General features: G+C 41.5%; 1 protein-coding gene across 7 annotated transcripts in view; it reads right to left on the reverse strand.

Moving 5' to 3' along the window:
* Positions 1 to 16,484, reverse strand: part of LOC125009066 (discs large homolog 1-like protein) — a 101,210-nt gene that overhangs the window by 35,572 nt on the left and 49,154 nt on the right. For 6 of the 7 annotated variants that reach the window (XM_047586610.1, XM_047586611.1, XM_047586613.1 and 3 more), the window contains 8 exons: positions 12,087 to 12,140; positions 7,804 to 7,854; positions 6,121 to 6,245; positions 5,197 to 5,366; positions 4,251 to 4,387; positions 3,796 to 3,940; positions 2,165 to 2,297; positions 31 to 187 (listed from right to left, as the gene is read on the reverse strand). In XM_047586610.1, the coding sequence (XP_047442566.1) occupies positions 31 to 187; positions 2,165 to 2,297; positions 3,796 to 3,940; positions 4,251 to 4,387; positions 5,197 to 5,366; positions 6,121 to 6,245; positions 7,804 to 7,854; positions 12,087 to 12,140 (972 nt within the window). Of the gene's footprint in view, positions 1 to 30; positions 188 to 2,164; positions 2,298 to 3,795; positions 3,941 to 4,250; positions 4,388 to 5,196; positions 5,367 to 6,120; positions 6,246 to 7,803; positions 7,855 to 12,086; positions 12,141 to 12,234; positions 13,228 to 16,484 lie in introns of those variants that run through there. The other variant, XM_047586616.1, reaches the window with a different exon arrangement.

Genomic DNA, 16,484 nt, shown 5'->3' on the forward strand with positions numbered 1-16,484 from the left:
GGGGAGTTGTGTGTGTGTGTGAGCTCATACCGACAAGATGCGGTCTCCCTTTCGAAGCTCCCCGCAGAGATCGGCTGGACCTCCGGCAAGAATGAAGGAAATGAAGATTCCCTCTCCGTCTTCCCCTCCGACAATGTTAAAGCCGAGACCTGTAGAGCCCCGCTGCAGCACCACCCGCCGGGGTTCCCTGGAAGGAACATGCACACACAACATTAGAGCAATCCAACTTTTCTTTCTTTCATTTTTTGCATTAAGGACTTGGTCTTCTCCCAGTTTTGCAGTGGACAAAGACATTTGGTCTAACACTCAATTCAAGAATTTATGATAAATATAATAAATGTTGATATATTAAGCAGTGTGCTTTATGTGTGTATGTATGAATGTGTGGTGACAAATGTCAGTGGAAGGAAAGAGAATTTACGATTAGGAGTGTTCACCGTTTTCACCAGCAGATGTCAGTATTGCACTTTCTTATATTACAGCACCGATGCGTTAGTGCGAACACCCAGAGCCGTGGGTAGGTCTGCATTTCCCTGAACACACACTTCTGAGTTTTACATATTATTGTAATGAATATTATTGTAATGACTCAGCAGCACTTGCAGAAGGAAAGAAACAAAGGGGAACGCAGAGGACAGAGAGGCAAAAGCTGCACTTGATGGACTGAATTGGTTCTAACTACAGGTGCAACCCGACCCACTGGATCAGTGTCGGGGGCTGATACTGACCTCACTAAGTGGGGTCTCGATCGGCCTTATCCACATTAAAGAATCATTTACTGTCAGTGTAATTAAAATCCAGCAGTTTTTAGGACCACAGAGAGCCTTGGCCTTCATTCAGTGTACTGTGCATACGTTAAGGCAAAATGGAAGAATTTGTAAGTGGTTTAACGAGACAGGCTCAGTTAATATATCGGACTCGAGATGGAAAATGTCAAATAAGTCGACTTCTTAAAGCTGAAAAAATCCTTTATGGACATTTATTAAAACCCTTAATCCTCTATTTGCATGACTAATCAGAGAATGAGAAAGAACAAGGTGAAAGGTAGAATGAGAGAAAGAAAAAATAATGCACAAAAGAGAAGGGCAGACGTCAAACTGACCATTCTGCAGTCCGTCTGAGGCTTATCAGATTTATTCTAATCAAAGCGCAGTGATTGGCCCAAAGGTTCATGACGAAATGAGTCATATTCCGGTAACCACGGTGATGCCAGTCGAGTGACGAGGGCTGTGATTGACTGTAATCCCTCCATTAAAATGGATTAAAGACAGTAGACCAGCACTAGCGCTGTTTCTCTGTGCGTGTCTATGTGTGTGTGCGCATATGTGACCTGAGTTTACATGCCAGACAAAATTCACAGAGCCATCTGCCTTTTAGTGACAAACACACACACACACACACATGCGGCAGCAGAGTGAGCAGGGGAGGACAGAGGTCCCGCTGTGTATTTTGGGCTCTCTAGGACTCTATTTTATGAAATGGTGACCTCTGTTTGGGTCAGGAGGAGGACCGGAGGAGGACAGGACAAAGGACATGAATGAAAGGAGAAGGATAATGGAAAAAAAAAAGATTGACTTTGGATCACGTAGAATGAGAAAAAAGCTGCAAAATGAACTTTGAATTTAGTTCATGTTTGCTTCATACATTTGCACTGTGTCTCTCAGTTGCAATTCATGATATTTTGCAACAAATAAAAACAGGACACGGACAAAGTCCACATAATTAACCATTTTGTTTCACTGTGCAAAAGTTAAAAAGTTACAGTGAGCATGGCTGATGTTACAGCTAAAGTCCCCATGTCTGTTCTTCTTATAATTGGACATCTAGTAGGTGTAACAGTCTAGTGTCGTGAAAAAAAAAGCACGGACTACTGAAGGGTCGAACTAAATTCACAAGGACACTAATTGCTAAATTCAAGTCGGAAAGAAAAATGGAGACACCAGAAAAGTTTTAGAGAAACTAATCTAAATGCACATTAATAATACTGCACCTAATCCTATTAGCAGAGCCTTAGTCCACACTTGGATAATATTTAAAAATTAATAATGTGATATAAACTAATAGCTTTACTTTTATGACTTGCCTCAGCATGGGTACCAGGATTTGACCACACTCTGCCCTGTGACCGTCTATACAAACGTCTGTGCATGTGCCTGCATCTCACCTGGGGACATCGTCGTCTCCGGTCATGGACCTGGGCAGCGGGGAGTACCTGGGAGTGGTCAGCGGGGCCGGGCTTACAGACTGACTGCCGCTCATGTAAGGGCTTATGTGATTGTCCTGGTGTGGGGAGTACGCTGGAGGAAAACACACACACACACAATGTCATGCACAAAAGCACTTATTTTTCAAGATCAAATGTAAACTCAGTAGGCACCAGTGCTCCTGGTCCCAGATGTATGCAGCATTGACGATGTGTTAGATTTAGATTTTTTTAGATAATATGCTGATTTGGAGGGATGACAGATGGCTGTAATCCAGTGGACCAAATTTACCCCGGTCTGATAATCAGACTGTTATATAATACATAAACTGACTGTTAAATAGGAGCTGTGACCAGTAATGAATGTATTTTAAATAGCAACACTGACATTTTCTAACGTTTAACTGTTTTTACAGCACTTGAACTACCTTTTTTGCACCTTTTTATCCTGATCTAACATAGCTGCATGTTTTTCTAGTGACGCCAAAGCATTTTCTCTATTAAGATATCACATATCTAAGGTAACCTCAGGGATAATAAGTGGTCTGACCGCCCACTTAAACTGAGTGACACACGAAGTGGTGACAGGGAAAAGCTGCCACTTACCTACACAGACCGACTAAATGTACAGATGAAGTTTACAGATCAAGTAAATAATATTAATACCTAATAGTTCATATTTGCCTGGGAAATATAAGATAATAAGCAAACTGTCAGTTCTTCTAATCAGTGTGTCGGGACAAAGGCATGTGTAAATATCTAATAAACTTTTAAATGGGGAAAGAGTGTGTAAGAGTGGTAAGTACCTATAGACAGTCCGGTGAGGGACACATCTGCTATTTTAGTTATGTGATTGTGATTGTGAATGTGATTAACTAAGGTTAATCTGCAGCAGCATTAAACTAGCACATCTCACAGGACAAGAGGTAAAGGGTGGATCAGAGGTGACGCTCAGAGGAGCACATTCCGAAGGTGTCCTAATGTTTTGGCTCACGAGAGCCCCTTTTCAAAAATTAATTTGGCACCTTAAGTAGTGCTGGAATCCATGAAGTGCTGCTCTACACCTACAGTACGTGGGATCCTTCTTATTCATCCTCAACAGGAGCCCTTCCGTCATCAGACAAGTCATCTCACATTAAAAGCCACTTTCACCCCCTTTAATTCATTTCTCAGTGCTCACTTTCCTGATTTTACTTCTTTCCCTAGCACGTCTATCTTACATAACCTACTGAACATGTTACCTTGATTTGTTGCTTGTAATGCTAGGGCTGTCATGATTCACAAGTGAGACGCTCTGAGTAAGAGTGTCTACTCAAAAGCCTCGGCCTCAAGCAGTAAATGGAAGCTTTCTTCATGTGTGGGAGCAAAAAAAAAAAAAAAAAATGCCTGCTTTGTTCCTTGCTGTTTTTTTATTTTTTATTTTTTGTAAATCGTCCGACACCATCTGCCTCCATAACGCCGCTCCGTCTCGGCTTTAGCGACGTGCGCAACGTTGTATTAATGAGCGAAAAAAGTGAGAGTCTGCACACAGTCTGATGAATCTGCTCGTTCGCTCTCGGTCACGTAATGAGATCTCCGCGGTGTGTACTCACAGTTGGTTACATCGGGCGGAGGGAAGTTGTCGTTGATAAAAAGGGAGTTGTGTTTGGCCACACGGAGGTACACAACATCGGGAGTCGACTTCAGGGCGGCGACTGCCTCCTCGTGAGTTACCTCCTCCAAACAGGCGCTGTTTACCTGAAGATAAGAAGATATTAGTATCTACAGACAAGAACAGACACAAAATATGAAAAGTAGCCACCAGAAAGTTACACCAGATTTAATAAGTGTACGGATTTTGCTGTGTGGAATATTTGCAACGTGCAGCCTGAATAAACACAATTATAGCATGTGACAGTGAATGCTAATTATGCTGCTAAGGGGCTTAATTGGAGGTAATTTCATTACATAATCAAAACAATCGAGGAGACTTTCTCCTGTACTTCATTGCATTTTTTTTTTTTTTTTGCTTTCTGATGTGGACAGATGTCAGGAAACAGTTTCTTACAGCGACGAGTTTGTCTCCTATCTGTAGTCGTCCGTCTTTGTGTGCCGCTCCTCCCTCGATGATTTTCGTCACGTAGATGCTGTTGTCACCCGGGACATGTTGGTTTCCAACCCCACCTGCTATGCTGAATCCTAAACCTGAGAAAACATCGACGGGGCATGTTTTTGATGAAACGTTCAGGTTATCAGAGGAGGCTTTGTGGCTGTGGAAGGTGCTATGTAAACTATACCTTCTTACACAGTAAGTTTTAGAACACTCCAATATTTCTTTACTTTTTTTAATTGACATTAATGGAGTTTAATGTCTCATTTACTCTGAAATGAAAGCATAGACTAAATAAACAACTGAAGTTAAAAAGAAAAAACGTGATACATGTAACTCAAAATATATTCTAAACTTTCTAATTATAACATGTGACATTCATTCTTTCTGTGAAATGGTAATGAAATATTTGAGAGAGTTCTTCCCAATGTTTTTGCAGAAGTTCCCAGAAATGTGTGGCACTTGTAAGGTGGCTTTGCTCCACTTCATCACAAACCAGCTCGATGGGGTTAAATTCTAGAGACTGGGCCACGGTCCACTCCATGTTTTCAAGCTTTCCATCTTGTTTTTATCCTGAGTTAGTTCTGGTGTAGCTTGAACTAATGTTTTGGGTCATTATCTTGCTGTAGGATGATGAAGCCCTGACCAACTATACCAGAGGATACTGGGTGCTGTTCTAAAGCTTTTCATCGGTAGTGTATATTTTAAAGTTTTCTGTCCTTTTTTTTCATCTCAATAATACCAAAAAAGTTTTGCTGCTTGATCCTGCAATCTCACATTTTCTTTATTTCCATCAAACAGCTCTGAAGTCGAAAGTTAGAACTTAAACCAATCATCACGATGACTGCCGTTTTACCACTTCTTACTGACTCCACCGTTTGTTGTGTCTGTACTGTCGTCTCACCTTTGGGACCTTTGACCAGCTTGATGTCCATGATTCTCTCCGTGAGGCTCTTCCTGCGTCGTATGCACAGTCTGACCAGACCTCCCGCCTCCTTCAGAGCCTCCACAGCCCCGCTGTGGGTCACCTCCCTGACGTCTGTCTCGTTCACCCGGACTATACAGTCGTTGACTCTGCACAGCAACATGACACACACAGTTGAAGGCGTGTATGAGGAGACGAATGGGGAGAAGACAAAGAGTCTCTCAATCCTAAACTGAGCAGAAGCAACTACTACCGACTGTGAGTTCTTTTATGTTCTGTTGTCGAATTAAGGAAATGGAAAAGAATATTTGGCCTATAATAAATATGTAAAGTGCAGCGAAGACTCATTTGAGGGAAACGCCTGGTTCGCTCGCACATCTGCTGATGGTGCCTGAAGCTCTGTACCCATCTGCAGTAATGCACACTGGTAAAGGGCAAAACTGTTGAGGGCGAGACATTCAATTTCTGGATTCTCTGCAGGAAACTCACACATCGGCCAATTTACTGTGGAGACGCTCTCCAGACGGCACCCTTTTCCAAATGTTAATTGAGTTAGTTGGCACTTGACAAAATGATTTCTGCTTAAGTTCAGTACTTTGTAACAGTAACGTTAGCTGGTCGTTCACAGCTTCACCAGCAACAATGAACTTGAAAACTGCTTGAATGTCTTGAACGGGGAATGAATTCTAATCGGCATTTCCAGCTTTTGCAATCGCGTATCGGCAAATGTTACTGCGTCCAGTTCTACCTGTTTAAAAGTATCTTGCCCCAACAGTTATTTAATTTTAGGCTTATGGAGGAGGTTTTCGATTTTGCACGTTCTGGTTGGAAGAAGCCTGCTGGTAGTCTAGAGCCAAAGTCCATCCTCGCATTGGATGAAAACAACTCTGTCTGTGTTTGTACCTGAGTCGTCCATTCTGGGCTGCAGCTCCTCCAGGTATAATCTTGGTGATGAAGATTGAGGGGTCTTCTCCGATGTGGGGGTTATCAGTCCCTCCAGCGATACTGAAGCCCAGGCCAGAGTTACCCTGCACGCAGGAAGAAAAGCACGGAGTGTGTTTTAATGCTGGTTTTAAAAGATCAGCTGTGACGTGTGAAGCTGAACAACAATCTAACGTTATTCATTTGTTTTCCAGTAGGAAATAAAGGCTTACAGCATTTTGTTCCGTCTATACCTCTTGCCAAACCCTGTTATAATTTGAGCAAACGTTTTCTCTTTAATGACAGACTTTTATATTGCATCAGTCCGATAATAACATGCTTCTCTAAACTGGACACGCTACCTCTTTGTCTTTAACCTCTCTGTTGCTCACTCATGCTCTGTCACCGGGTTTAAAGCTATAGCACAAGATCTGTGCCCGCGATTGCATGTGCGCCCATAGTGTCTTTAAAGCAGATCCAGTGAAGCAGACAGAACCAGGTCTCGGGAGAATAGAGAGATGGAGAGACAGCCTCGGGGGTGAGGGAAAGGGGAATATAATGAGAGAGACGAGGGGGGTGGAGGATCAGGGGGAGGGAGGATGGACGAGAAACAGAGAGGACAGGGAAAGAGGGTCAGCAGAATCACGTCGGTGCTCTGGCCGAGGGAAGGAAAAGCAGAATGACGAGATGATGGCAGAGGAGACAGATAATAGAGGACTGGGTCGGCGGAGGCACACGGCAGATGGACGTTAAACGATTGGACAATTTCGAAAGGAAAACCCATTATCAGCCGTGCCGTGATTTCTTGCACAAAACACCTTTTCTTCTCATAGTTCGTCTCTCTCGTTGAAGATGCTTCTGAGCTTTGATCAAGATTAGGCAAACATTAAACCAGAATCTAGAGAGAGCTGTTTACCTGCGTTGCCAGGCTACAACAGGCTCTTACAGTCACATTTTACTTGAGAAAAAATGTTTTATTACAAACCGATGAGTAATAACGATAAAGATGAAAGTCTTTTGTTGATTTAACCTCCTGAGACCCTGCGTCCTCATATGGGGACATTAAGTTTTAAGTTTGTGGCAGCTTATTCTGCCTTATTTAAACTTTTATCCTCTTAACTAGATACTAGTTGGTGTAAAACCATGATAGCAGGCCTTTTTAGCTGATTCATTCAACAGCTGATCACGTGATAAAAATGCACAAGGTACAAAACCTCATCAAATGCTATCAATATTAATGAGCTATAACTTTGCTAATTAGCAAGTACTCGATTGAGGACGTTGGGTCTTCATTATTTGCAATTCTGCTTCTGCACAGCAATGCTCAGACATGAAAATGACCAGTTGTATATTTTGTTTCATATTGGTAACTTTATTATAATATTGAGTGAAATAGTCCCAGTCTCCACACGTGAGGACATAATTTTCTTTCCAAAAACTACTTCCTGTTCAAGGACGATGCTTAGTTTTTATACTTAGAAATAGGGAAATTAAAAATGCATACCAAATAGAAGCTCAGGTCTAAGGAGGTTAAAGAACTTTCATCTTGTTTCCAGGATTAATGGTGTTTTGGTGTGATACACATTGGAGCGCTCTGAGTGCACTGACAGTGTGTGTGTCATGTGTATGAACGTTTCTTTTTTATTGTATGTTATGTGTTTTTACCCGCTCCAGCGTGATTTCCTCATATTCATAGTCTGCCTCTGTTCCATTTACCTGTTAGAAAGAGAAGAACGGGAAGAAACAGGCTCAAAACGTTTGCTTTCATATGAATACAAATGAAATTTTTTGGTAAATATTAGTTTTAAAGCAACAAAATGTATGAAAATGAATGAACACTACAATACTAAAACATGTAATAATAGTGCAAATCATTCTACTGTAAAATAAATTGCATAATTATTTAAATATTTGTTTTATTTTCAGGCAGTTATAGTCATGATATTGTGTTTTTTTCATCCTGTCTGCTCCTTCATGACATTTGATTTGGTTTTCTCCTTGTTCTGTGTCTTGCTTTTATTCCCCATCTCCTCTCCTTTGTGACTCAGTGATTGCTTTCTCCTCGTGTGCTTCTCCCTCACTAGTCTCACCTGTGCCACATTAGCCCTTGTATGTGTGTGTGTATATATATATATATATATATAAAGCCCTGTCTCTCCCCTTGTCCTTTGTCAGTTTGTTGTCAGCCATCCACTTGTCCTTCCTTGTTCCTTGCATTCCCTCGCTTCCTTGTTGGCATTTCTTGGTAGGCTTTGACATATCAAACAGTGACGGCGTGTGTCATTTAAATGTCACATTTCCTTGAACCACAAGTATAAAGCGACGTTATTTAAGCAAAGCAAAAACCTTAAAACTGAAATCTCTGAATCCTGGTTATGTTTTCCTTCTCATTTCAATGCAAAAAGTGAGATTATCGTCTTATTATTAATGCACTAAAGAGGTGAAACGGACCGTGACAAATACGGGAATTAAAGAAAATAGTATTTATGAATGACGCATGAATCCTAGAGATTAAATTGTACTTAACGATGATGTATCTCTGATGTCATATTTGAACCAATCACACTGCTCAGACCTGGACCGCCTGTATGTTTGACTTGTGTTAGTTTTATGGATTATTCTGGATCACCTTTCGTTGGACTACCGTCCACTGGATTACTGTTCTGTTTGGACTCACTCTTAGACTGCATGCTTTCGCAGGGCACAGCTTTGTGATACCAACTCAAATGTTCAATAAACCGACTAAGTGTGTGGCTTATGTCTGCGTCCGTGCTTTGTAGAAACATGACATTTATGCCGATATTTTTGACAAGAACAGAGGAACAGAGTTAATGTCAGATCGGGCATGACCAATGACCAAGAGTAAATTGTCCCCAGCAAGGAACAAAAGGTGGGAACTGTTACAACTATATATATAATAAGGTAGTTCAATAAATCTGAGGTTGTGATATGACAAAAATGGGCAAGGTAGAAGGTAAAAAACTAAGTTTCAGACTATTCAGTCTGTTATTTCAATGAAATAATATGAATACTATGTTGTTGTATGTAGTTGTATGTGAGTTTAAATACTTAAGTGTCGTGTTAAAATGGTATTGAAAACAATAAAATTTGTGTCGCTCTGATGTTTTTACATTCTATGATACTTTCACATTTGAGCTACTGCTTTACTAGCTGGTCTGTGACAGACTCTTCAATCCCAAAACCAGTCGAGCAACTCTACAAAATAGCATTTAAAATTCTGGATAAAAAACCTTACACTTATCACCACTGTAATATCTTAACAAAATACAACATGTTACGTATTGATAATTTCAGGAAATTAGCAGCGCTGCCTCCACTTAGAACCACATGCTATTCCTATTATATTTGTTTTAAATCACTATTAACACTGTACCGTTCATCAGTGTGCATTGTCCAGTTCTTTCCCAAATAAAGTAAAGAGGGGTGCTATGTCTTTGGCGCCTCGCCTGTGTTCAAGCTATGTGTTTGTGGTTGATCCCCTACTGAACTACTGTCAACTAGGGATGGTGTATGTTAGGTGTTATAAAGACCAACATATACATACTATATTATGCATGTATAGACAGATATCATAACTAGCTGCAATGAGTGCTATCTAGCTTTCAAAGCTTTCCTCTTCACCCTTCTGCTGCCTTATGTGTTTGGTAAATCTCACTAGTTAAAGTTAGTGTGGCTAGATGGTGATGATCAAAAAGGGGTTTACAAATGGCAACTGAAATTGTTTTTTGAAGTAATTTCGCCACTCATCCGAGTAGCTTCTTCAGTTCTAAGAGACTTGTGGGAAGTTAAATAGGAAACTCTGTAGGTACCTACAGAGTTTCCTATTTAAACCTTAACCTTTTGGTTTACCATGACCTGGATGACTGAAAACCTCCAAAGACCTGATGGTGACGGACACATGGTTCATACAATCACCTGCTAAGTGCCTGGCCCTTTCCAAACAGCTTTCAAAGACGACTATTCAGATCGGCCTTTGCAACAAATCATGACATTTTACATCATGATTCTGTCTTTCATTCTGTAAATACTGTGTAAAATGCCACTGGGGTCCAAGAAATACTTTGTCAAGGTCCAAAATTAACTTGTCAATTACAGATTAATATGTATTGTGTTTTTTAATCTTAAGTTTTTATACTTTATCTGGAAAATCAAGAGTAGCGATTTATTTAGGCAAAGTAAAAACCTTAAAACAGAAATCAAGGACAGCTTAACTCTGAGCCCTGGTTATTATGGAAATTTGGAAAGGAAAGCTGTTATATATATTGTTAGACTGCAAATTTGATTCTACAGTAAAGCTTTTGTGGATTTCATCATTTCTGAACTGCTTTTTTTTTGTCATTTCTCCAATGCAGCATCAAATCCCTCCTGTTTATCACTGTTTTATCATTGCTCTTACCATTTGCGTTCTATAAATAGATTGAGGGGAAAAAAAACAGCATTTTTTTTTGTTTTCTTTTGCATTTTAATGCAAAAAGTGAGATTATCGTCTTATTATTAATGCACCGAAGAGGTGAAACAGACCGTGACAAATATCGGAATTACAGAGATGAGTATTTATGAATGACGCATGAATCGTAGAGATTAAACTTGTAATGCGTACTTAATGATGATGTGTCTCTGATGTCATGTTTGAGCCAATCACACTGCTCAGACCTGGACCGCCTGTGCTATATCAAAAATAAATACATTAACATCTATGGTTTCGGGCTGAATGAGAAGTGCACAGTATTAAATCTGGACTGAACAGACTGTTACATATTTGATGTACCACTGGGTTTATACTGGGATATTAGTGTCTTGTTCCAGATACAGATGCAGCAGGCACGCACGCAAACACACTACCAATGCACACACACAAACACAAACGGTGGTGGAGTGGCATCCCAATGGCCTGTGTAATCCCCTTGGATGTAATCTGCGTCTCTGTGTGGTCAGATTAGTTTAGGTTTTGAATTTCTGTCGTTTCAGACTCGGGGAACGGTCTTCCATCGGGCACCGTTCGCAGTCTGTTGACCAAACATGTTCAGTTTCAGACTGGATAGCGCCTATTTACACATTTATTTATTATTGATGTGAGGGAAATGTCCTGCATCCAATTAAATGTATTTTCCTATTTTTAAAAAAGGGTTTACCGACTACTTTTGCCTTATTTTTTTTAGCCCCCAGAATAACCCTAGCATGAGCGATTAAATTACTTGGTTTTCTGTATTTCACCAGAGGAAATTACTGCCCACAAATAAAAAGAGTCAAATGTGCGTGAGAAAAAAAAAATATTTTCCTGCCTGTGTTTTATTCCACTTCCAGTTCAGCGGGGAGTGATTCCACGGTAATTACATAATAAACTTATCTAACAACAGCAGAGACTGACTCTGTGTGGCAGCTGGCTACCAGTAAAATGACATCTGGATCCATCTCATTCTAAGACTGAGCGTTCTGTCAAAAGCCAGTGACGATACAGTCATCACCGTGCACATTTGCTGGGCGAAAATATTCAAATCAAAGCACTTGCACACCACAGTGTGGTGTTAAATCACGGTTGTGCTGAGCTGTGTAGGTGTGTGGGTCCTTCTGCTTTAGCTGAGATCTTGGAAAATGCATCTAAACGTTATTGAATAATTTATAGCGACGGCATGGAGCAGATTTGAGGAAGTCAGAGTGATGTCTTTGCATAAGTAATTATTGTGAGCTGACATTGCTGATTCGAAAGCAGTTAAGCACTTCAGACTTGATCAATGCCTGATTAAGTACACCTTCACTTAGGTCAGCATCAACACAACTCACACAACTCCTGACATCTGATTCCACGTCTTTCTCGAGTCTGTGTGATTTAACGCCTCTTGGTGTTTGACAGGAAAGTCTTCAACCGGCCACCAAGGTGTCACAGTGTCAGCAAGCGTTTAAATCGCAAATTTTAAAGAGGCACTCACGTAAGGGGGAGTGTCGACGCTGTCGGTGTTGACCACCACTGGAGGGGGGTTGGCCTGCAAGAGAGAAATACCACATTTTAAAACATGTTAAATGTCAAACATCGTATCCAGTGCTGAGGAAACAAGCGGGCGGGCAGCAGCGACTTACTCGTCTCATGTTTTGGTACAGCATGTCGAGTACATCTGCTACAGATTACCACCATGGAGCGACTGCATACACCGCATGACATACTGCACAGCCCTTATATTGGACAGTACTAACGTACTACACTGCAAACCGCACTAGATTTTAGTTTTCCCTGCTGAATTTTTACACTTCCCTGCTCCTGTGCCATACAGTCTCCGTCGCAAGCCACAAATTACTCTATCACAACATTTACATTTTATATTACATTCTCGTAGTATAAAACATCGCTGCTCTGAGTGCTTTTTACGACCTATATTTTACTCTCCTATCTTATTATATGTCAACCAATTCATCAGTTTTGCAATCTCCCATGCAGTTAACAGCGCCTCCTTCGCCCCTGTCTCCTCTGTCGCCGGGGCCTTGATCTAGTGTGCAGGCTCGGACAAACGAACGCAGTAAGAACTCGGGTTAGAGCAGCTGCAGGCGACTGGCATTATCCCCTATCTGCTGGCTCTATGCAAAGCGAACGGCAAACCTCACGGCGGCTAATGGAAAGCCACGGGGTGTCTTTTTCTCCTCATATTTGCGAGGCGGGGCGTGCAATATAATTCCACCCTTTGCCTCCTGTTCTCCCTTGTCTAAGCTCTCGCCTTTTTTTACTCCCGAAAGTATTTTTGCACTCGCCAACGTCCACCGTCTGCAGTCTCCTCCAGCACACGAGAGATGAACGTTCCGGTACAAGGTAGCAGCTCCACCTCTTTCTCCAGAAACCCCCAAAAAAGTTAGCAAACCAACTAACCAGCTACACAAGCATCAAACCCAACCGGACACCATATCGTTCAGGACGTGAATGTGCAACAGAGCAACGACAGCATCTATCCCTCTGCCCTAATCTCTTCCTCATAAACCCTGTTCCACTCCTTTATCTCCTCTCTCTCTCTCTCTCTCTCTCTCTCTCTCTGACACACACACACACACATGGACACACACACACACACTCTGTCTCTCTGCCACATGTGCAACTGTGTGTCCGTCTAGCTGACGGGATGCTTGATCCCACATGGGAAGAGAAACAGGGGGGCAGCGGGGGTCAGAGGGATTATAGGTACGGTGGGAGGAGTGAAATCTGCCTGCGCAAAAACAACAACGAGCAGCAGAGGGTGCAGACAGATGCACACACAACAAAAGAACAGACATGAGTAGAAAACTAACAGAAGTGGAGGAAGGATTAGACAGGGAGGGGTTGGAGGGTACAGTACAGTTTATCTAGACTGACAGGTGCAGCTGTTACCAACTTTGAGTGTGTAATGATGTGAATGAAGAGAAGAAAAAGAGATTATTATCACAAAGAGTTTTTTTTTTTCCCCCACTTTGCAGCACTGCATTTGAATGGTGTTCGCTTTTATGCAGAGGCGGCCTGTGCAGGAAAGGAGCCCTTCAACTTAGCGGGTTTGAGCATCTCTCGAGCTGAGTCACAGGAAAACACCGCAGATCATTTCCCAATGGACTCTGGGCCTTTTATTACTGATGGGATAAAACCCTTCAAAATGTACTGAATGAGCAACGCATTAGAAGGCGTAGCCTTACAATAAACCATGATTATTGAAATCAATAAAGAAAAGACACATTAGGTTTATTTTTGGATTTGTATTAGAATGTTTTTTTCTAAAAAAAACACAGGATGCATTTACTGTATCCCTTTGGGATTTAGTTAATATTATTTTATCGTGTAGTATTTTTCATCATACGTCACAAAATACGCATGACATCAACGCCTCTGCATGGCTGACAGATTGAATCAAATAAAAAACAAACACAAAATGTTTAGTTAATTAAGTTAATTAAGATGTTTTTTTTCACGTGTACCCTAGTTTTAGTGTTGACTATAACATCCTGTATCATAACTCAAACACACACATAGATCATATGATATTATATATTCATGTCTTCGTATGCATCTAACAGCCACAACATTAAAACCACTGACAGGAGAAGTAAATGTCGTTGACCATTTTGTGATAATTCAATATTCTGCTGGGAAACTTTTGGACCTGGCATTCGTGTGGATGTTACTTAGATACGTAGCACCCAAGCATAGCACACTCCTTGATGGCAATAGTCATCCTCAGCAGAATGCAGCCTGATCCACAGAGGCGCCTCCCCTCAACCCATACGACTCAAAGGCCCCCACTAACAAAGGTCTAATGCCAGACACCAGGGGACACCCTCAGAAGGCCCATGTCCATCCTATGATGAGTCACAACTGTTTTTTTAGGCACAAGGGAGACCTACACAATACTAGGAAGGCTGCATTATGCAACGACTGCTAAACGTCACACATTTACTGAACGGTTATTATCGAAAGATGCAGAGTCACCTCAACCGATGCTGATGTAAGCTGTTAACACCAGACAACAGCCTGCTTGTACTTTAATACCCTACACTTACCAGTCCATTGGCCTTATCTGACTCTCTCACCACTGTAACCGCACTGTACAACGTGTAGCTGTGTGTGTGTGTGCCATTCACAAAATGAGAAATCCAGTTGGTCCGTCAGCAGGTGATCATATCGACATGTGTGGAGAGGGCTGTGTTACATGAAAAGGCCAAAAGGACGAGCGTAAAAATACAAACAGACGAGCACTCATACTCAAATGCGCAACATCCATATCCAGATAGCGTTTTGTGGCTCTGTGCGAGTGATTGTCAGTCGTTACATAATCGCTGTTACACCAGCTGCTATCCAAACAAGTGACTTAGCCCTGTAGTTCATCGCTGTCATGCTACTGGATCTGGGCTTTTGGAGGTTTTGGGAAATTACCGTGGGGTGCTCTGTTTTGCATCCCACATCATGCACATAATAATTATCAATTAGCCGAATTGTGATCCAATAAACCGAAACGCAGAGTCTTAATGATGCACAGCTGCAGTTAGTTAAATAATCATTCAGTATATACAACACGTACAAAGCACGGAAAGTAAGCAACTGAAACAGTCAGGATTACAAGTGCTGCATGATAACAGCTCCAGTGTTTGAAGGCTTATTTCAGAAGACACTTGCTGCTCTACCACTGATTTCACTGACAGCACAGAGGAGCCTGTTTAGAGAAGTGGAGACGGATGCACACATTCATAACATTATCTCCTCTCAACATCACGGCGCGCTCCGTCTTCCTAATGTGCAACTAAACTCCATTGGACTAACGAGTTAATCAGATGGAGCGTGACTGTAATCACATCAGAACGGCCATGATAATCACGATAATCACGCTATCGCTACCTGCTACATCTGATTACTGTGGCCGCAGCAGATGTACAGTAACAACCTTGTTACACTAGCGAATAACAGGAAGAAGCCGTGTTTTATCATTTTTCTTAGCATACTATTGTGCAGTTTATGCAAGTCCCGTTACACATGGATGCTTATGTTGTTTTGATTATATCATTGACCATCAGCGCTCTAACCCTCCTATTATCCTCACTCAGCGTTGTCCTAACCACTGCAGGCTTTATTTTTGGGGATGAGCTATTTCAGTAAACATCTCATTTATCCCTAATCTGTTTTGTGTTTATTTCCGAATCCCTTTCAGCCTCCCTCAGAGAACAAGAGAAAGTCACGCCCTGCACAAGATATGAACACAGCGCAATTCAGTTGGCGGCTCAGAGTGCAGCTCTGAGTGGAAAACATCAGTGGAGCACTTGGAGCTGCTTCACTTAAAGGGCAGTTTAGCAGAGATAATTGCAACCTTACCGTAGTGACCTTATACTTCTAACACGTCATCACCACTTTGGCTGGATGTGAGTGCAAGACTTGGACTTTGCTCGGGTTTGATGGAGACTGATTGAGAACATCAGAACGTTTATAGTTTTCAGCTTTATGGACCCTCAATTAACCCCCAGTGTCTCTGTCTCATTTTCTCCACTACTGCAGCTTGTATTACAGGCGACCCAATCCACTGCAGGGTCAATACTGAAGTTGTGTGGGTTTAAAAGCTGTCTTTGTCCTCAGCAAGCATTGCCACTGCATTCGCATTCATCAAATGCTATATTACCTCAAATAAAGCCACTTATATCCTGGTTCTCAACAGGTACAGTTTGTATGGGGGCGCTTACTCCTTACTGTAAATCCTCGCCTATACTCTTCTAGTCAATCAAAGAAAGGATATGAAAACTGTGTGTGGATTACAAATTTCTGCAAAAAAATGCATATAATCTCATGCATACCTGCACTATATGTTAAAATAGGTATGCATAATGAAGACCAAAGATGC

Source organism: Mugil cephalus, chromosome 6 (genome assembly GCF_022458985.1).
Source record: "Mugil cephalus isolate CIBA_MC_2020 chromosome 6, CIBA_Mcephalus_1.1, whole genome shotgun sequence".
NCBI lineage: Eukaryota > Metazoa > Chordata > Actinopteri > Mugiliformes > Mugilidae > Mugil > Mugil cephalus.